General features: G+C 42.8%; 1 protein-coding gene across 2 annotated transcripts; it reads left to right on the forward strand.

Moving 5' to 3' along the window:
* Window positions 1-18,411: 18,411 nt before the first annotated feature.
* On the forward strand, window positions 18,412-21,353 carry LOC127342724 (calcineurin B-like protein 9). 2 transcript variants are annotated; one of them, XM_051368731.2, is made up of 9 exons: window positions 18,412-18,639; window positions 18,741-19,023; window positions 19,125-19,207; window positions 19,782-19,841; window positions 19,994-20,102; window positions 20,191-20,243; window positions 20,339-20,419; window positions 20,519-20,609; window positions 20,754-21,353. In XM_051368731.2, the coding sequence occupies exons 1-8, from the start codon at window positions 18,592-18,594 to the stop codon at window positions 20,582-20,584; spliced, it is 783 nt and encodes a 260-aa protein (XP_051224691.1). In that variant the 5' UTR covers window positions 18,412-18,591; the 3' UTR covers window positions 20,585-20,609; window positions 20,754-21,353. The 2 variants fall into 2 exon arrangements, with proteins under 2 accessions (XP_051224691.1, XP_051224690.1); XM_051368730.2 differs by having other exon boundaries at window positions 18,423-18,639; window positions 20,497-20,609.
* The last annotated feature ends 487 nt before the right edge of the window (window positions 21,354-21,840 follow it).

The following is a 21,840-nucleotide window of genomic DNA, read 5'->3' on the forward strand; positions in this document are numbered from 1 at the left end:
TTGCTTATCCTCAGCTTCTTTTCTACCCAACTTTTTTTTAAATCTTTTGAGATTCAACTTTGTATTCTGCACCGCAACTGCTACAATTGAATCAAACATTTTTTACTGAATATTACATAATTTAGTGAATCAAATAATTTACTGAACATTACATATATAGATAATATGCATAATATAAAATTTTGCCTTTGCATTGTGATAAGAAAACTTCTAGGCATCCCTCAGATATGTTGGTTCTATCTGACTTTGGTCAAATGCATTGCTTCTTAATGTTATAAGTGAATTTTGTTGTCAATTGGTAGTCTTAGATTGATGTTGGAATATTGTTGGCCAGTTATGCTGGTGCCAAGTTTGGTTGTGCAATTTGATCTTTTCTGCTTCATTTGTCTGCTCAAGAGATCTGCTCATGGTCTGCAAGTTACCGCGGCCACGAACATGCTGGTGCTGTATTTTCTATTGCCCAAGTTATTCCCGCTCCTGGTTCGCCTGGTGCTTGCACCGGTCGTGGTGGATTAATTTCTCCTACCGTTGCTCAATGGTCTTCTGTTCTACTAAGTTTTATTAAGTTGAGAACCATTGTAGAGCAGACATATGGACACAAGAGCAGCAGAAGCAAAGCATCAGCAGCAAAAAAAAAAAAAAGGCGCGGCAAAGCGCGCAGATCCTTCTACTAGATACTAAACATGCCATTTTACAGTGAGTACCATTTTATCTTTTGTAATGATGCATATTTAACTTTTGACGAGATCTATAGTGATGTATAATACTCCCTCCATCCCACCAAATTATCTGAACTTTGTTAAAATTTAAATGTATCTATCTATTAAATAGTGTCTATGTACATCTAAATTTTGATAAAGTTGAGACACTTTTGATGGAAGGTAGGGAGTATAAAAATGATAAAAGAGAGACTAAATAATGACAATAGCTTTGTGCGCCCAATAAGATCTAAATTGCAGCGAGCAGACATTATGTCTTATCACTCTTGCTTCTAGACAATTAGATACATGCCTTTTCAATTCAATGATTACGTGATCCTAACAATATCTCATGTTTGCAGGCTATGCATGTGGTTTAGATCATCTCTAACAGATACCGTATCCGGTTGAAATCCAGAAAATAATCGCCGGTATGCGATACTAGACGAAAAAATGTCCGACAAAAATGTCGTGAGCCTAACATTTTTTTGCAGCAAACCCACATCGCTTCGTCAAATGTTGCATATACACAAATTTTGGGCCGAACTATTCAGTTCACCACATTGTTGGTGCGAGGAGTTGGTTCCCTTCCGCGGCTGAAGCCGGCAAATTTATGGCGAACCTTAGCTAATCTCCGGTGAATCTTCCGCGGTAAGAGTACGACGGGGCCACGTGCAGAGCATGGGGCGCTGGAGCCGCTCACGACCGAGCTCGGGCCGAGCCGGGTAACCTCCGCCCGGGATGGGAGACGGTGGAGAGGCGGACTGCCGAGCATCGGCCGGTTACTGGCTCGTGCGGGAGGCGGCGGAGAGGCAGACGGCCGAGCGGCACGCGGCTCGTGCCATGGCCAAGTGACGGACGGACGGGAGGCGGCGAGACGCCTGAGTGGCGGGCAGGCGACCAACCTGTGCGGGAGGCGGTTGCACGGTGGATGGCGGGTTGGCGCTGGTGCGGGAGGTGGTCAAGCGGAAGATGGCACGTGGGCGGCTGGTAGCTCTCTGCTCGTGTTTGGGGCATGCAGGGAAGAAAGAATTTGAAAAAAAAACCGAAATGGATAGACCCCACCATAAATTTTATGAAAGGTCAAGAATTCTTCAGCCTTAGGCCCATATACAAGAAAGGCGTCCACCACAAAGAAAAACTAGAATCACCTTACCCACAAAAGGGTGGCCCAGAATCATGGACGAGCTGATCGAACCTGTTAAGATCGAATACTAAAACAGAAGCAAAGAAAAAAACAGAGGAAAACACACGCCAACTAATCTAGCCAAAGCATCAGAAGTTGGCGCGGCAAGACGCGCATGGACCATCTAGTTTATTTATCATACGATCTAGGTTGTCGCGTGCTCGATAACCCTCCTTGGCACAAACATAATGACACCTTGCCATCAGACTTGTTTTACCTCTAAGCCCACTTGACCTCTAATTTTTTTTTGAGAAACACAGTACACCACATACACGCGCATACACTCACCCCTATGAACGCACATATGCACACCCTACCCCTATGAGCACCTCCAGAAAACTGAGCCGGCGGATTGGATCTTGAAATTAACGAAGTCACCACAGGCGCCTCGTTGTCGACGGGAACGTCGCCTCCCACTGAATGAATTTTCCGCCTTTATGAGACACGCAGATGTCAAACCTGGGGTTTGAACTCTGGTGGGCTGGGGGTACAACCACCCTCCTAACCTCCAGAAAACTGAGCCGGCGGATTGGATCTTGAAATTAACGAAGTCACCACAGGCGCCTCGTTGTCGACGGGAACGTCGCCTCCCACTGAATGAATATTCCGCCTTTATGAGACACGCAGATGTCAAACCTGGGGTTTGAACTCTGGTGGGCCGGGGGTACAACCACCCTCCTAACCACCCAACCTCATGTTGGTTCTCCCCACTTGACCTCTATTATTAACCCAGCCTACTTGACCTCCATTATTAACCCAAAACGACCAAGCATGATCTATGATGCGGGCGTGAAGCCCAAGGTGAAGCCCAATTTTAGGACTCCACCAAGTTAGGCGATACGCCATCGAGGATTGAGGATTGACACGCTAGGACGACCTACGCTATGTAATAATTAAGTCTAAGGTTGTGTCATTCATTATATGTTAGGAAATAATGTACATGTAGTGTTGTATTTGGTTTTGGGCCTGTTCAAACCAAACCAGGTCAACCCACCTAGTGGGGCGCCCCAGCCACCCCCTCATATAAGGGACTAGGTCGGCTAGGGTTAGAGGTAGACAAGTTTAGGTTAAAACTATTGCGTGTGTTCACGTGTTGCATCCCTCCGGGGTTCGGCGATACCGATTATCAGTTTATAATAAAGATTGCTGCGAGGGTTCTTGTGTCATCAAGGATTATCAAGCTAGGGTTTGAGGCATGGTGATCTCCATCACGTTGCTTGCTGGATTCGTTCCTCTTCTCCAGGTTGCGTTCTTCGCGTTATTGGGAGATTCTATCTAGTTGTCTTGTTGTGAAAGATCGGGTAAATACCCGAGAGAACCAGGTTGGATCCCCTTATCATGTGTGGTATCTGATTTCTGGTTGCTCACAACAAGGTTTTGTTGATCGATCGCATCAAGATCGGTTTGCATTGGAGGAGATTGGCTTGGGATAGCTGCAGATCAAGGGAGAGGAAGGAGTAGTGCTGCAGAATCTCTGCCACGACGGGAGTTCGCCGGAATTCTCTGCCGCGACAAGTAAAATCGCGAGGAAGAAGAAGATTTCCGTTAGGAGGGGCACTACTGGCCTTGACACTCCGGCACTGCCGACCTCGATACCCCGGCACTGCTGGCCTCCTAGAATTTTTGACAGTTTTCTCTGCCGCGGCAGGATTTCTGCCAATTTCTCTGCCGCGACAGGAATTCTCTGTCGTGAGCCTGTTTTTGCTGTTTTCTGCTGATTCTTTGTTTCGCGCACAGCTATGGTTTCTTCATGTTTTGGTGGCATGGCAGATAGGAAGGAAGATGTCTATCATGATTACCTTAGTATTGTAACGGGTTCGCACTTCGATGCATCTACCATCAAGTGGAGGTTTGAAAGTGCATGGAGCCCCCATGTGTGGTTTTGGTAATTAATGACAATCCCTATGGACTAATGTTTGCATTGAGTTATATTTGTAGGAGTTGTCCATAGGCAATTCTTGAACCATATGTTGGCTTCAAGGTTGCAATAAGAAGAATTTGATGAAGGATACCAAGTGTCAAGTATGTCTTGAAGATGAAGATGAAGTGAGCCCTCAAGTTACTTCAAGACATCAACATGTTTGTATTAGGTTGCAATAAGAAGAAATTTATGAAGGATATCAAGTGTCAAGTATGTCTTGAAGATGAAGATGAAGTGTGCCCTCAAGTTACTTCAAGACATCAACATGATGAACAATGAAGAAATGAACTGCAAGTTCAAGATGAGCCAACTCGAAGAGATCATAAGCTTGAAGCTTGCCATGGAGAAATGAAGTGCTAGTTCAAGATGAGCCATCTTGAAGAGATCCTTTGATTGACTCTTCCATCCATATGGTGATCATGGATATGTGAAGTTGCGCCGAAGAAGAAGCTCTCCCATGGTGGTTTATGGGGGAGCAATCTACAAGATTTCGTCAAGCAAGCACAAGTAAGAAATGCGTTCCATCTTGTTGCGTTCAAGATCGTCATCATCGAGCTCAAGTGGAATGCGCAAGTATAAAGTTTGCTCTTGATAGGGTTTCTTTCTCACCGGTCTCATAGTGTAGTTGGAGACCGGTTTATAGTTTAGTTGCCGTACTATCAAGAGGGCTATCGAGTGAGTAACTCGATCGTATCCTTCGGAGAGCTCAAACCTTTGCATCCTTGCATCATCTTTCTTGGTTGTTATTTGTATCTTATCCATATGGTGTTTTAGAGCTTGTGCTTATTCTCATGACAAGCTCTAGTTCATCGAAAACGGATTCCGCATGAATCACTTGTTGCGTTTTCGATATTGGAGTTTTTCTCGGTTTCTCGTATTGAGAGGTTTCACTCTAAAATACATAGAAAAACCTACCCCACTTGTTCTTAAGCTTTTCACTCTTTGTGGGGTAGCTCTTTTCATCTTCTTTACAACAAAATTGGTTTCACCTAAATCCGAGTTTCCTAACTCAAGTTGTTGCACTTTCGAGGTTGGAGATTTTACCGGCATGTCTTTTTTAGATAGGTCAAACCTTTCATCATTTATTTATATCCTACCTTACTGGACTATGATGGTTCCCTGCATGATCTTGTAGAGCTTGTTACTAGTTTTGAAACGAGCCCAAGATCATCAAAATCGGAGTCCGGATGCAAAAGTTATTCAAGTTTCCGTGACGCCGTTTTTTGGCCGGAAGTTGGCCGGAAGTTCCGGTGGCCGGAACTTCCGCCCTAATTCCGGTGAACTTCCGGAAATGACGATTCTGCACGCAGAAAACATGCCGGGAGCATTCCGTGGGCGCCCTACTTCACCCGGAAGTTGGCCGAAACTTCCGGGGGGGGGGGGGGGGGAAGTTCCCCCCCAAATGACCGGAAGTTCCGGTTTTGATGAGTTTTGTGCATAACGGGCAGATTTCTCTTGCCCTATTTAAGGGGGTCTTCTTCCCCAAAGTTTCCCAACCGTTTGAGCTCGTTTTTGCCTCCATTGTTGACCTTCTTTGAGCTTGCTATCTCCCTCTCCCTCCCATGAATCTTACATCTATTTGAGAGAAAGATAGAGGAGATCTAGATCTACATCTTCACCAATCAAATCCCTCTCTTTGTGAGGGGAATCCACTAGATCTAGATCTTGGAGAAATTTGGTGTTTCTCCTCCTATTTGTTCTTCCTCTCTTATTCCCCCAATAGCTTTTGTAGCTTTGTTGGAATTTGAGAGAGAAGTACTTGAGCATCTTTGTGGTGTTCTTGCCATTGCATTTGGTGCATCGGTTTGAGTTCTCCACGGTGATTCGTGGAAGTGAAAGCAAGAAAGTTGTTACTCTTGGGTTCTTGGAACCCTAGACGGATTTGAGGCCTTTGTGGCGATTTCTTGGGAGCCTCCAATTAAGTTGTGGATGCGTGCCCCAAGCTTTGTGTAAGGCCCGGTTTCCGTCTCGAAGGAAATCCCTTAGTGGAACCGTGACCTAGGCCTTTGTGGCGAGGGTCACCGGAGATTTAGGTGAGGCGCCTTCGTGGCGTTCGGTGTGTGGTGTGAGTACCGCATCTTGGGGTGAGGCCTTTGTGGCGTTGGTGTGCATCGAGCAACCACACCTCAAGGTGAGCCTCTTGTGGCGTTCGGGAGCACTAAGCCACCGCACCTCTCCAACGGAGATTAGCACTCGCAAGAGTGTGAACTTTGGGATAAATCATCGTCTCCCACGTGCCCTCGGTTATCTCTATACCCGAGCTCTTTACTTATGCACTTTACCTTGTGATAGCCATCGTGCTTGAAGTTATATATATCTTGCTATCACATAAGTTGCTTGTATTGCTTAGCATAAGTTGTTGGTGCACATAGGTGAACCCTTGCTTAGAATAAGTTGTTGGTGCACATAGGTGAACCATAGTATATAGGCTTTGGGCTTGACAAAGTAAACGCTAGTTTTATTCCGCATTTGTTAAGCCCATCTCGTAAAAGTTTTAAACCGCCTATTCACCCCCCCATCTAGGCGACATCTGTGTCCTTTCAATTGGTATCAGAGCAAGGTCTCTCATTCTTAGGCTTCACCGCCTTGAGTGTAAAGATGTCGGTTAGGGGATTAGCGCACAATAACTTGTTTATATTTGATGGCACAAATTATGATCTATGGAAAATTTATGTGCTTAAAATCTTATGGGGTATGTCCCCAGACATGGAGCGATTTCTTGGCATGGGTTTTTCTTCTCCTAAGGATCCTCAAAATTTATCTCTTGAGGAGGAGAAAAACTCTTGCCTCGATGCTCTTGCGTCTCATGTGTTTTCCATTGTTGTGAGCAATGTAGTTACTTCGTCAATCATGCCTTTTGGGAGCTCTCATGAATTATGGACAAAGCTTCAAGACAAATATGATGTGTCCAATATTATTAAGGATGATTGTATTGATTCCACTTCCGGACGTGATGAGTTCTCATCTTCATCCACTTCACCAAAGTGTGTCAAGACACAAGGTAATGATATGGTGAGTGGTGATGAAAATTGCAATGTTGATATTGAGCTTTCTATTGATGATTCTTCATCTCTATCTCATTGCAATGTTTCATCTACGGACTCAAACACATCTAGCACTAGAAATGATTTACATGCTTGTGTTGATAGTCCTTGCATATCATGTGTAAGTTGCTTGAATAAATCTAATGATGATATGCTTGCATTGTCTTGTGGCCATGATAAAAATGCTTCTATTTCCTCTAGTTGTTGTGTGACTAACATTGTAGAGGAAACCAAAGATTCTATTGGTCAAGACAAGATCTTGAAAGGAGCCTCAAGTAACTCCTCATCTTTATCTCACGGTTCTCATATGTGCCTTATGGCCAAGGGTTCCATGGTATCTCCTACCATGGAACCTCATACTTCTCGTGGTGATAAGGATGAGGATGTTTATGAAGAAGAGGATTGGGTTGTCTCTCTACGCGATAAGGGTAAGAGCATATTCAAGGTTATTTGCAAAGATAAAATTGCTAGCACTCACTTCTTTGAAATCTTGACTACCGCTATTGAGAGCCAAAAACTTATTTGGATGCATGAGAACACCATTGATAAAAAGGGTGCTCTTGAACGAGAGTATGCCAATGATGTAGCATCCCTAAAGAATGATCTTGAAGAAGAACAAGAGACCATAGCCTCTCTTGAAGAGCAACTTGAAACCATTGAAGTATCTCAAAATGAAATAGTTTCTAAACTCACTAAGGAAAGAGACCATGCTAAAGCTCAAGTAAAAATGCCTAAAAAGGAAAATCCCAAAGTTGGTGTTGGTCATGATAAACTTGTTAAGGATCTAGATGATCTAGACAAGGCCCACAAGGTCTTGGAGAGCGAATACTCTATCCTCACCAAGTCCCATGAGCAACTTCAAGCTTCCTATTTAAAAGAGCATGCTATGTTACCCTCTCTTCTTAATATGTCTCGTGATGATGGTTGTGCTACTAACTCTACTTCTTGTGAAGCATCTATCTTGAAGGAGAATGTTGAGCTAAGGGCTCAACTTGAGTTGCTAACTAGAAATTATGGAAAATTGGAAGAAAATCATGGAAAGCTTTCTAGCTCCCATGAGGATCTTCTAGCTTCTCATGATAGGCTAAAGTTAGCTCATGAGGCTATCATATCAAAGGCAACACCTTGTGAGCCTCATGTGGATACTAGCACTACTACCCAAAATGCTATATTGCCATGTGCTAGTCCTAGTAATTCATCCACTCATAGTATTGCTAAATCTTGTGATGAATTATCTTCTTTGCCTTGTTGCTCTAACAATGAAGGTTCTACTTCCTCTAGTACTTGTGTTGTTACTAACCATGTAGAGGAAATCAAAGAGCTCAAGGCCCAAGTCACTTCTTTGAACACCAACTTGGTAAAGAGTCATGAAGGGAAATGCAAACTTGACACGATGTTAAGTGTGCAACAATCCCCCAATGACAAGAGTGGACTTGGATTCAAATCCAACAACAAGAACAAGTCCAAGAACAACAACAACAAGAAGGGCCAAGTACAAGTCAAAGACCCGGCCAAGATTGTTTGCTTCAAGTGCAAAATTGAAGGGCACCATGTTAGATCTTGCCCTTTGAAGAAGAAGCAAAAAGGGAAGCGGCCTCAAGCTCAAACTCATATTCAACCTCAATTTGAAGAAATTCCACTTCCCAAGAAGAATCAAGCCAATGCTCCCATTGTGGAGAAATCTAGTGAGAAGAAGGAGAAGAAAAGAACTTGCTACATATGCCGTGAGAAGGGCCACATCTCCTCTTCTTGCACTATTGGTACCTCATCCAACTCTATCTCCATTGATGATGTTTATTCTCTTCGTAAGGATGAGGGTGGCAATGTGTTTGCCAAATATGTTGGTGCTCAAAGTGGTGTCAAGAAAAGAACCATTTGGGTTGCCAAGCCTATTGTGACTAACCTCTTAGGACCCAACTTAGTTGGGGACCAACAATCCAAAACTTGATCAATAGGTGCTTGTTAGAGGGCATTGGAGACTTGGCTACATCATGAAGAATTAAGGGATCTTCATCATTTATATTATCTCAAGCCAATTCTTGGTTATCTTGCTTCTATTATATATTCAATGTTCCTCCTTGCGGTAACATTTGCTCAACTCATTTATATTGAAAGTTACTCGCCCCTTTGCATGTGTCAGTTTTTGTTCCTAACATGTGTTTGTATATGTTGTGATTCCTATTTGCTTTTCTTGAGAAATCAAGTCTATGCATGTTGGGTTGCACACCATGTATTTGTGTTTGTGTTGGAGCCACTTTGCATCTTGTTGTATCTTATATGGCTCTTATGAGCGATTAATGGACTATCCCATTTTGGGGGAGTGATATTTCTTTGGGAATTTCATGATCCTAACAATGTGTGTACATGAGGAATATCACTTAGAATTAATATTGCAAGATTATCTAGTCTCTATGTGGTATGTCATCTTCATGAGAAATTCAAATTCTAATGTCCATTAATATCTCTAGTTGGATCTTATTTGCCTCTTGTGAAAATAAATTCCTTATCACATTATGGGGGAGTTATAAGCTTTGTGCATATTACAAGCCTAGAAAATGTGAACATTTGAGGTTGTGTCACATAGAATTTATATCGTAAATTATCTCTCTCCTATGTGGCATGTTTGCTCAAACAAACTCCAATTTGCTTAAATAGCTTCATTGCTAATATCTTTTTGGATATTATTTGTGAAAATTTTCTTGGCATGGTTTTTCACAACGTGTCCCTCAATACATTTTTGGAAAACCATGTGCTTCAAGTCATACTATTAATTGCTTTGCATGTTGGTATGAATACTATTAATTGCTTTGCATGTTGGTATGAATACTATTAATTGCCTTGCATGTTGGTATGACTAAATGAAGCTATCAAGAAACTTTCTTTGCATGATGGTTAACTCTTATCTTTTACCATATGCTTTGTTCGTTGTAAATATGATCTTATGTATACTTACAAACTACCACCGGGAAATATTTCCTAATACCTCTTATCCTAGGACAATTGGTAATCAATTATGAGGTAGATATTTATTGATCATATCTACATTGGCTCTTGTGTTTAAATTGCCTTATTTATTGCCATGAATTTGTTGTGCTTTTACTCCCATGTGTCTTCCTTGCATCTCATGGATCTAATTTGTCTATTCAAACTTTCTTAGCATTTTTAGTAGATATAGGTAGCGTGATAATCCTAGTTTTGTGCATTTTGTATCCATATTCTAAATCCTAGATAATGCACTAATCTTGGGGGAGCTCTCCTATATTTGTTATAATGCTTAAACTTCTCTTGATCATTATCAAAAATTTGGTTTTGGGAGACATAAATTTTCTTTTTGGTACTTCGTGCCATCATAAAAAGTGTCGAGGGTTTGGTTTATTTGTTGGAACCTTGCTCTCTTGGGAGTTGGTTATCTCATTCCTTTGTGCTTTGGCTTAATTAGCTTCTTATAATGAGATAAGTCTTTGGAGTCAATCTTGTGTTGATTCGATTCTTTGATATAATTTGGGCAACCATTGTCCCTTGATTTATTTGGTGTTTTATCCAAATTGTATCTTCCTTTGGTCCTTGAAAGTATTGTGCATGCATATTTAATATATGTATATCTTATGGCATGTGTCACTTTCATTGATCCAATATATAGGGTAAACTCTATCAAATCCTAATTTGGCTAAGATGTGCATGAAATTCAATTTCATATCTATATGCACATAGAATTGTGGAGTTTGTCCTATATGTTGTAGTGTGTCTAACTACTTCGGACCCAATTAGTTTGGGGACCATTTTGTACTTACCTTTGGGTTAGGTACAATGGATATGCATTGAATGCTTGTCTCACTCTTGGAAAGAAGTGGTGACTCAATGGTAACTTGAGGCAAGCTAGGATGGTCAACGAACACATATCTACTACATCTACACCAATGCTATCTTGGTAACAAGTATCTTCTCATGCATACTTTTCTTGTATCCAACCTTATGGTTGCATCTTGGCATGAATCTCTTGATTTGCAAATGTTGTGCTTCTTGCAAAAGTCTTAATGAAACCACTTTATTGTGAATGTGAGTAATTTGAGATGAGTGCATTTGTTGGGAAGTATTTTAAATCATGCTCATGATTCATCCATCCCAACTATGCCTATCTAGCAATTTTATTGCATATCAATTCCTCAAGGCTCTCACATGTGCAATATAGATGAAAGTGCAAATTTAGTTACTTCTTTTGGTATCCCCGTTTGTGATACTTGTTGCCTTTCTCAAATGCATCCCAACTATCTTCTATCCCTTGTTGATATTTGTGATGTATTTTAGTTGTTTGTGGTTGAAGTTCATGAATGTACAATAAGATAAAATTGAGCCTTTGGCCATGCTATTAAGCAAAAATTCTTATTGGTATTTTGCATGACTTCGTCTTGGATATCATACTATTTTTCTTGCGTATCTATTTTGTGTGTTCATGTTTCTTTGTGGATAAATATCTTTGTGATATTGCCCACTTAGAGAAACTTATACACATAAGAGATGATACATCTCCTTTTGATATCTTATTTATTTATTGCGTGTTGATTGGTCATGCTAAGCAATATAATTTATTGAAGACTATGATGATGCTTTTGCTCATCCTTGTAATAGTCTTATAATATGCTTTATCATGCCTTTCACATATCCTCTTGGTTGAGCCTTTTTATTATGGTGCCTCTTACTTGTTGATCAACTATTTGTTTGTTGCAAGTGTTTAGCTTATTTTTCTATGTATGATCTATTACAAATGTTTGTGTTTTAAATGAGGGAGTGAGGATTCCATGTTATGCATATTGTATTCAAATGCAACATTTTATTTTATGCATGTACCTTGGGGAGCTTCCTCATTTGATTTAGAGCACTATCTTGTGGTGATCATTAGAGTTTGATTCACTTGGTATCTTTTGTTTTTGAATGATATTATGGGAGTGATGATTCCATGTTTGTGCACTTTATACTCCAATGCAAATTGTCTAGTTTTGTGCACAAACCTTGGGGAGCTTCCTCATATTATTTAGAGCAATCTTCTTGATCTTATCATAATATATATCTTTCTTTTGGTATATTCCTTGTGGTTCATTTGGTTGCTTGCTTCATTTGTTGAAGCTTCTTGACTTTGTTATCTTTTTGCGATCTTTGATCCTATCTATAGTGTGATTCCTTCCGAATATTCGTCATTGGATATGTGCATTTGATTCCACTCAAATTATGAGAAATGCACACGCTATGGAGGAACTCTCACTATATTGGCCTTCTAAATTTTTCACCCATTTCGGCAATTGGTGCCAATGGGGGAGAAGTTTGGAGGGTTTAAGGGAATTTGGTTATGTCTTTGCTTTGTGCTTAAGCATGTGCCTTTATTGCATTGCATCTTGTTGCTTTGCATAGTTGAATATTTAGAGGAAACTCCACTAGGCTTTGAATGCCAATATATGCAATGAAAGTCAATATCATTCACACATGCATATATTATGGGGAAGTTTGCTCTATATATTCAACTTATTTGTTACTTAAATTCCTTATATAAACCCTCTCAAAGAGATTGTCATCAATTACCAAAATGGGGGAGATTGAAAGTGCATGGAGCCCCCATGTGTGGTTTTGGTAATTAATGACAATCCCTATGGACTAATGTTTGCATTGAATTATATTTGTAGGAGTTGTCCATAGGCAATTCTTGAACCATATGTTGGCTTCAAGGTTGCAATAAGAAGAATTTCATGAAGGATATCAAGTGTCAAGTATGTCTTGAAGATGAAGATGAAGTGAGCCCTCAAGTTACTTCAAGACATCAACATGTTTGTATTAGGTTGCAATAAGAAGAAAATGATGAAGGATATCAAGTGTCAAGTATGTCTTGAAGATGAAGATGAAGTGTGCCCTCAAGTTACTTCAAGAAATCAACATGATGAAGAATGAAGAAATGAAGTGCAAGTTCAAGATGAGCCAACTCGAAGAGATCATAAGCTTGAAGCTTGCCATGGAGAAATGAAGTGCTAGTTCAAGATGAGCCATCTTGAAGAGATCCTTTGATTGACTCTTTCCATCCACATGGTGATCATGGATATGTGAAGTTGCGCCGAAGAAGAAGCTCTCCCATGGTGGTTTATGGGGGAGCAATCTACAAGACTTCGTCAAGCAAGCACAAGTAAGAAAGGCGTTCCATCTTGTTGCGTTCAAGATCGTCATCATCGAGCTCAAGTGGAATGCGCAAGTATAAGGTTTGCTCTTGATAGGGTTTCTTTCTCACCGGTCTCATAGTGTAGTTGGAGACCGGTTTATAGTTTAGTTGCCGTACTATCAAGAGGGCTTTCGAGTGAGTAAATCGATTGTATCCTTCGGAGAGCTCAAACCTTTGCATCCTTGCATCATCTTTCTTGGTTGTTATTTGTATCTTATCCATATGGTGTTTTAGAGCTTGTGCTTATTCTCATGACAAGCTCTAGTTCATCGAAAACGGATTCCGCATGAATCACTTGTTGCGTTTTCGATATTGGAGTTTTTCTCGGTTTCTCGTATTGAGAGGTTTCACTCTAAAATACATAGAAAAACCTACCCCACTTGTTCTTAAGCGTTTCACTCTTTGTGGGGTAGCTCTTGTCATCTTCTTTACAACAAAATTGGTTTCACCTAAATCCGAGTTTCCTAACTCAAGTTGTTGCATTTTCGAGGTTGGAGATTTTATCGGCATGTCTTTTTTAGATAGGTCAAACCTTTCATCATTTATTTCTATCCTACCTTACTGGACTATGATGGTTCCCTGCATGATCTTGTAGAGCTTGTTACTAGCTTTGAAATGAGCCCAAGATCATCAAAATCGGAGTCCGGATGCAAAAGTTATTCAAGTTTCCGTGAAGCCGTTTTTTGGCCGGAAGTTGGCCGGAAGTTCCGGTGGCCGGAACTTCCGCCCTACTTCCGGTGAACTTCTGGAAATGACGATTCTGCACGCAGAAAACATACCGGGAGCATTTCGGGGGCGCCCTACTTCACCCGGAAGTTGGCCAGAACTTCCGGGGGACGGAAGTTCCGCCCCAAATGACCGGAAGTTCCGGTTTTGACGAGTTTTGTGCATAACGGGCAGATTTCTCTTGCCCTATTTAAGGGGGTCTTCTTCCCCAAAGTTTCCCAACCGTTTGAGCTCGTTTTTGCCTTCATTGTTGACCTTCTTTGAGCTTGCTATCTCCCTCTCCCTCCCATGAATCTTGCATCTATTTGAGAGAAAGATAGAGGAGATCTAGATCTACATCTTCACCAATCAAATCCCTCTCTTTGTGAGGGGAATCCACTAGATCTAGATCTTGGAGAAATTTGGTGTTTCTCCTCCTATTTGTTCTTCCTCTCTTATTCCCCCAATAGCTTTTGTAGCTTTGTTGGAATTTGAGAGAGAAGTACTTGAGCATCTTTGTGGTGTTCTTGCCATTGCATTTGGTGCATCGGTTTGAGTTATCCACGGTGATTCGTGGAAGTGAAAGCAAGAAAGTTGTTACTCTTGGGTTCTTGGAACCCTAAACGGATTTGAGGCCTTTGTGGCGATTTCTTGGGAGCCTCCAATTAAGTTGTGGATGCGTGCCCCAAGCTTTGTGTAAGGCCCGGTTTCTGCCTCGAAGGAAATCCCTTAATGGAACCGTGACCTAGGCCTTTGTGGTGAGGGTCACCGGAGATTTAGGTGAGGCGCCTTCGTGGCGTTCGGTGTGTGGTGTGAGTACCGCATCTTGGGGTGAGGCCTTTGTGGCGTTGGTGTGCATCGAGCAACCACACCTCAAGGTGAGCCTCTTGTGGCGTTTGGGAGCACTAAGCCACCGCACCTCTCCAACGGAGATTAGCACTCGCAAGAGTGTGAACTTCGGCATAAATCATCGTCTCCCACGTGCCTCGGTTATCTCTATACCCGAGCTCTTTACTTATGCACTTTACCTTGTGATAGCCATCGTGCTTGAAGTTATATATATCTTGCTATCACATAAGTTGCTTGTATTGCTTAGCATAAGTTGTTGGTGCACATAGGTGAACCCTTGCTTAGAATAAGTTGTTGGTGCACATAGGTGAACCATAGTATATAGGCTTTGGGCTTGACAAAGTAAACGCTAGTTTTATTTCGCATTTGTTAAGCCCATCTCGTAAAAGTTTTAAACTGCCTATTCACCCCCCTCTAGCGACATCCGTGTCCTTTCAAGGTTGGCTAGCTCTGCGACACCGGCGGAATTTCAGTTTTGGGAATCCCACATTGATGGTGGGTTTGAGCGATGCAAGACGTTTGATAATACATTTGGTGGCCAAACTGAATTTACTATTGCCTATCGACGTGTTGATGATGTTCTGGCTAGTTGGTATCGTGATGCTCTGACAGTTGAGGGTATCATTGGTGTACGATCTAGTTGAGCAGATTTCAAGTAATTTCTGCGTGCTAGATTTGTGGTCAAGTCCACAGAGATGGACAAGGAAGTGGTGTGCTCTAACACTACCGTGGAGAAGGAACTGGCTCTGATACCATGTGCACTACTGTGGTTATGGAGGAGTATGTACCATTGAGCGGGCTGAATATGCAACTCAAGAAGGTACAAGATGATGCTTGCAAGACAGTTGACAAGGGTCAGCGGTGGAGTTTGTTTCAAACTCAGTGCATTATAAAGGGCAAGGCTTGCAAGTTGATGATTGATGGTGTTAGCTGTACTAATGGAATAAGCAAGGCGATGGCGGCAGCATTGGGGTTGTCTACACGGCGTCTTCCTGAACCTAAACGTCTTGAGTGGTTGAATAGCTGTGGTATGCTGAAGATTACTCATAAGGTGCTTGTGCCATTTACAGTTGATGATTATGGTGATGAGATAGAGTGCGATGTGCTGCCATTGGAGGTGTGTGGATTGCTACTTGGGCGTCCATGGCCGTAAGATCGTAGTGTGACACATGCTGGGAGAGCAAATACATATTCTTTTATGCATGGTGGCAAACAGTGGACTTTGAAGCCTATGGGTGATGATCAAATCAAATCCGATGTGGAATTGGTGGTACACAAGGAGAAGTTGCACAAGCCTAAAGTGCTGCATGAGGTGCATGATGTTCCGATGTTGGTGACGTTTCAGCCATGCTTGTAGATGACAAGCCAGTACTTGTTGGTGACAAGCCGATCGAAGTCCAGCTTATTGTTGATAAGGATAGTGCACCATGATCTACACTTCCAGTTTGTGTTGATGCCAATATTCAGACTGATGATAGTTGTGCTGATCATGTCTTAGTGCATAAGGCACAGATGCGCGAGGGAGGAGCGGGAGGCGAGCACATCAGAGGAGACAGACACCAGCGGCAATGCCACCCTGTATCAGCGGCACTGCCAGCATGTGCACCACGGCACTGCCGCCAGGAGCACCCCGACACTGCCGCTTGGGGCACCCCGGCACTGCCGGCCTGTGTACCCCGGCACTGCTGGCGTCATACCAGCGGCACTGCCGCCCAGTTTTCAGCAACATGGAGGTTGCATAGAGGCAATGATGGTCGTGTTCGCCAACTTTGTGGCCCAGTCATTACTCGTTTGCAGGGTTGCATAAGGAAAGTTCATATTCAGCAACACAGGGTTCCATCAAGACCTCACACGAAGAAGATGTTGGCGCTGAAGTCCGAGTTCATGTGGAGAAGAAAGGAGGCGCCAAGTGCTGTATCGAGTCAAGCAAGCCGCGAGGGAGGATGTGGTGTGGTAGGCAGGCAAGACTTGAAGACGGCGCGGACATGTCGTGTTCATATCACGTCACCTTTTCGAGAAGACCCTCACGCGTTGAGGACAACGCTTCTTGAAGGGGGGGGGGGGGAGGATGATATAGGCATGAAGGCCAAGGTGAAGCCCAATTTCAGGACTTCACCAAGCTAGGCGATACGCCATCGAGGATTCAGGATTGACACGCTAGGACGACCTACGCTATGTAATAATTAAGTCTAAGGTTGTGTCATTTATTCTATGTTAGGAAATAATGTAGCCAGGTCATGTGGTGGGCCAATTAGGGTTAAATTAGTGTTGTGTTTGGTTTTGGGCCTGTCCAAGCCAAACCAGGTCAGCCCACCTAGTGGGGCGCCCCATCAACCCCCTCATATAAGGGACTAGGTCGGCTAGGGTTAGAGGTAGACAAGTTTAGGTTAAAACTATTGTGTGTGTTCACGTGTTGCATCCCTCCGGGGTTCGGCGATGCCGATTATCAGTTTATAATAAAGATTGCTGCGAGGGTTCTTGTGTCATCAAGGGTTATCAAGCTAGGGTTTGAGGCGTGGTGATCTCCACCACGTTGCTTGCTGGATTCGTTCCTCTTCTCCAGGTTGCGTTCTTCGCGTTATTGGGAGATTCTATCTACCGGTTGTCTCGCTGTGAAAAATCGGGCAAACACCCGAGAGGATCAGGTTGGATCCCCTTATCAATCTAGATTTCTAAATCTTGCACCAACTTGAGGTACAGAAGTAGGATTCACACCCTCCCTATGGAAAATAAACAGCCAATCTGAGCCCCTCTCTTCCACAACATGGGCTGACTTGGGCTGATGTTGAAACAGAGACCTGAAGCAGCAGAACAATGTGAGGCTACGAGTGTGTGTTTTCCCTCTGTTATTTTCCTCTATTCCTGAACTGGGATTTTTTCAGCTTATTCTTGCATTGGGCTAGCTGTGTCATTTGCACTGGGAGCTGAGAAGGGAAGCAACCGTTGGATGCAGAACGTATGGTGGATGAGAGGCCTAAGTCAGCCAATGACTTCTCTTCAGAACGTCAGCCAATCTGTTCTTATAGCCTGCGATTCATGTGCTATTCTTCAAAAAATCAAAGCATCAAGGCTGCAGCGCACAAGTAATTCACATTGGCTATACCGGACCGTGAAGTTGCTTCACCGTGTTGTCTAGTTCTGTGCGGTAGTTTCAAGTAGTAAATTGGCATGGTTTTGCTTTTCATTAGATTAGATGGCCTACTAACCATACTCGTTTTTGACGATGTAGCTCTAGCAGTTGGGCCTGGACTTATTTTTTGCCAGGCTATGCGTTCACCGACGGATGGAGTCAGGAACCAGTTGACCGAGCTTCACCGAACTGTTCGAGCTCGAGCTTGACAGGGTCGCGAACAGCATGTTAGGTTTGAGTTCGGTTTGTTAAGACGTCAGAGCCGAGGTTTTAACAAGCCGAGTTCCAACAGATTGTTGAGCTCGAATATTTTTAACAGACTTAATCTTACCCATGCCTCCTCTCTCTCTCTCCGCAACGAGTTCGCGTACCTAAATTATAGGTAAACTGCTGAAGATGCTGAGAACGTGGTTAAAACGTAAAGCCCGGCGAAAAGAGCGGATCTGTTTTTTTGTCAACTGGGATCGGCGTTTGTGTATGGACAGGGAAAAAGGAGAAGAGCATGCAAGGTACACCACAGATTCTTGGTTGGAGAAAAAGCAGATAATGAATGAACACAGATGTAATAGTAGCAACCAACGGACAAAAGCGCCTTTGTTTTGTAGTACTAAGTACTAGTGGAGTAGGACTAAACATGATATAGTACGAATGGGGAACTTGACCCTCGGAATGTGACGCCAAGAAAAAGGACTTACTAATACAGGCCCTATGCAGATCATGGCCATTAAAGAAAGATGGAAATGAAATTTGAAATACAAAAGAAAGACGCAAATGCGGTTGCTTGATGGAAGCAAAATCGTTTCTTGTTGTTGCGTTCAGTTAAAGCGAGCAAGGGAGGAGCGCGCCAGCGGAGGGGGTCGCCATGGACTCGCGCTCGCGCTTCGGCTTCCGCTTCTCCTCCGCCGACGTGGTGGGTGGCTGGCTGGCTGGCGGTTCTTGGACAAAATCCAATCCTTCTTTTCTACTTGCTGATTTGTCGCCTTGTTTCATTCTGGCTTCTGCGCGCCACAGAGATCCGAGAGCTCGCTGACGCTGGGAGAGCGGCTCTGCGCGGTGCTCCTGCCATTCGTCGCCGTCGCCGAGTTCGTCTTCTTCGCCCTCACCGACTGCCTCGCCGACATCTGCCCATCCTCCTCCTCCCCCTCCTCCTCCTCCTCGCGCCACCGGAGAGATCCCTCCGCTTCCTCCTTCCTCCTCACGGCCAGGAAGACCCACCTCCGCCGACGCATCGGCCCGGGCTGCGTATCCCTGGGCCTCCGCGATCTCGCCCATCTCGCAGACGAGTCCCGATGCTGTACTGAAAACAAAATCTCCATCTCTCATTTCCCCCGGCCCGGCGTTTATTTGCAATGTCGTCTCACACGGTTCTTCTCTGTTCTTGCAATCGAATCAAAGTCTCGGTGAACGAGGTGGAGGCGCTGTTCGAACTCTACAAGAAGATCAGCTGCTCCATCATTGACGACGGGCTCATCCACAAGGTACCCAAAAAAAAAATCTTGCCTTTCTTCTTGTGTTCTTTAAATCCCCCCGCAAAAAAAAAAAAAATACATTCATAACTTGATAGATATACCATATTTGGTTGGGCTAAAACAATTTACTTCATAGATCGATCTGTGCGTCAGATGTAGGAACTAAAAATACACTGTCATATGAGTTGTATAGAATTATTTGCTAGGTCAGCATGCTGTGTGGCTTCCATGCGCATGGCTGCATGTAGGACTAAAGATTACGGGTTTGTCACAAATCTTCTCGTGCTAATCCTAAGTGAGCAAACCTAATGTTGACCGGTGATGCATCGGATGACTAAGTTTTTTATTATTATTAAAGCTACTTCTGCAGTAATCTTACTTTTTACTCGACTGTTGTGCAAGTCAAAGACTGCAAATGAGCATTAAATTTATGATGTCAGAACGAGTAGCGTGTGGGGGTCAAAAAATAATTTAGTGTATTAAAAGAAAGAGGGTACAAACAACAGTTTGAATGCCTTTTCTATTTGTTTGTATACTATGATTGGAGCGTCTTATCTATCTTGTCTGTTGAGTTGTTACTTAGGAGGAACTTCAGCTAGCATTATTCAAGACTCCTTCTGGACAGAATCTTTTTCTTGATAGGGTAAGTTTTACGACTTCATTTTCCTATCTTTAAACGCAAAGTTCATTATTTACAATGTCATACGCAAAATAACTGTTCTCCTGATTATTATTGAATTATTCACACTGCAGTTTTCTTATAGCATCCAACTAAAATTACCATACATGACCCAGGTTTTTGATTTGTTTGATGAAAAGAAAAATGGAGTAATAGAGTTTGATGAGTTTATTCATGCTCTTAGTGTCTTCCATCCATTGGCACCTGTAGAAGACAAGATCAACTGTAAGTACGGTTCCTTCTGTAACTGCGTGGTCCACATGAATGCTTCGAGGTGTATTTACAGTAATGCTGTCTTTCCGGGTTGTTTCAGTTGCATTTAGGCTGTATGATCTGAGACAAACTGGCTTTATTGAGCGTGAAGAGGTTAGTTCATGATGGTGTTCTATTTTTATCTGCACCACGGATATGTGGTTCTTTTAACCTCAGCAAGGTGCTCAGTTGGCATGCATGTTCCTTAGGTTATGCAAATGGTTATTGCCATTTTGATGGAATCTCGTGTGAAATTGTCAGATGACCTTCTGGAGGCTATCCTAGATAAGGTAGGCAATCATTTCCTTGGGCTTCTCTGGTTACCTTTTTTCTGTTTTACATGGATGCATGTTTCGACTGGTTTCAGACATTTGAAGATGCTGATACAGATAGGGATGGGAAAATTTGCCAAGAAGAGTGGAAGGAATTTGTATTACGCCACCCTAATCTGTTGAAGAACATGACTCTACCCTATCTAAGGTTTGAATCTGAAAACCAAGCCAAATGATTGCAATTGTTGACTGCAACTTACACGCAACATGTTTGAACTAGTCAGAAAGCATTTCCTTTAAACAAAATAGCCGGTATTCAGTTGTCTGATTTCTTATCCATCTGTAACCTCAGGGACATCACAACAGCTTTCCCCAGTTTTGTCTTCAACACTGCGGTTGAAGACTAACATTGCAAGACATGTACTTGGTGACAAGTTAGCTGTTGATTGTGTCAGCAATTGAAAATTGGGATGCTGAGAAACAGAATAGCCACATTCACTTACTGAAGGATCGCCGTCGGTCACTGTTGATTAAGGATGGCCATCTGAAAATCATTTTGGAAGCAAACCGAGGCAGCGATGCCTGTTCATGACGGCAACTTGGCAATACCTGTTGCCGGTCTGCATTGCGTTGTAACTGTACATACACGATTGCTTCAGGTCTCAGGAGCACAGGACAGCTGGACATACATATGTGTAAGGAAGTGGAGGCTTCTCAAATGCCAGCCAGTTTCTTCAAGTGCCTTCCTACAATAATATTCAATCTTCTGAATGCTAACATCTGATGGTTCAACTATCCATTATTGAAACTATCGTAATGCCAACATGTCGTGCATGAACCATGATTGCTGTATTTTTTTTTTGTGTGGTGGAAAACCTTTCCGAGACGCATGATGTTGGCTGGTGATAGCTGCAACTATGAGGCCAAAATATTCTGCCAGGTTTTTGTTTTATGGGCCAATCATCTATGGGTGATAACGATAGTAGACATTCTTGTTTCTCAGATTACAAGTGTTTGGCGTTCCTTGGGTGATCCAAGGGACAGTTTTATAAACTAACACCAGACAAAATTTCTTTCGATTGAGATAAGATTGCATAACATGTAGATCCAGCGTGGACTCCTTCCAGAAAGCGAAGTCACCCATACACCAATCACGAAATTTAAGCAGTGCCGTGAAGCGAGCATTATGCTTACTTCACCATTTACCGGTCAGCGCACTAAATTTTATGCCGTTAGCAAGTTAGATTGAAAAAATAAAGGGAAAATGGGTCGGCACAAAATATATGACCCCGTCTTGTTGAACATCTGCCATCTAGCAAAAACAAGAAGTACTCCTCTGTTTGCATGTATCTTGAGTTCTAGACACGTTTCATTGCATAGGTTCACTCATTTTGGATGAAAAGAAAAGTGTTTCAAATAATTTCAGATAGGGGAATAGC

The sequence above is a fragment of the Lolium perenne genome, chromosome 3, assembly GCF_019359855.2.
Source record: "Lolium perenne isolate Kyuss_39 chromosome 3, Kyuss_2.0, whole genome shotgun sequence".
Lineage (NCBI taxonomy): Eukaryota > Viridiplantae > Streptophyta > Magnoliopsida > Poales > Poaceae > Lolium > Lolium perenne.

Excerpts from the sequence above, each read along its gene's own strand:
- LOC127342724 (XM_051368730.2), top strand. The coding sequence starts at position 18,592 with ATGGACTCGCGCTCGCGCTTCGGCTTCCGCTTCTCCTCCGCCGACGTG. Across the intron at positions 19,208-19,781 it reads ACGACGGGCTCATCCACAAG|GAGGAACTTCAGCTAGCATT; the intron begins GTACCCAAAAAA and ends GTTGTTACTTAG. Across the intron at positions 20,103-20,190 it reads TGTAGAAGACAAGATCAACT|TTGCATTTAGGCTGTATGAT; the intron begins GTAAGTACGGTT and ends GGGTTGTTTCAG.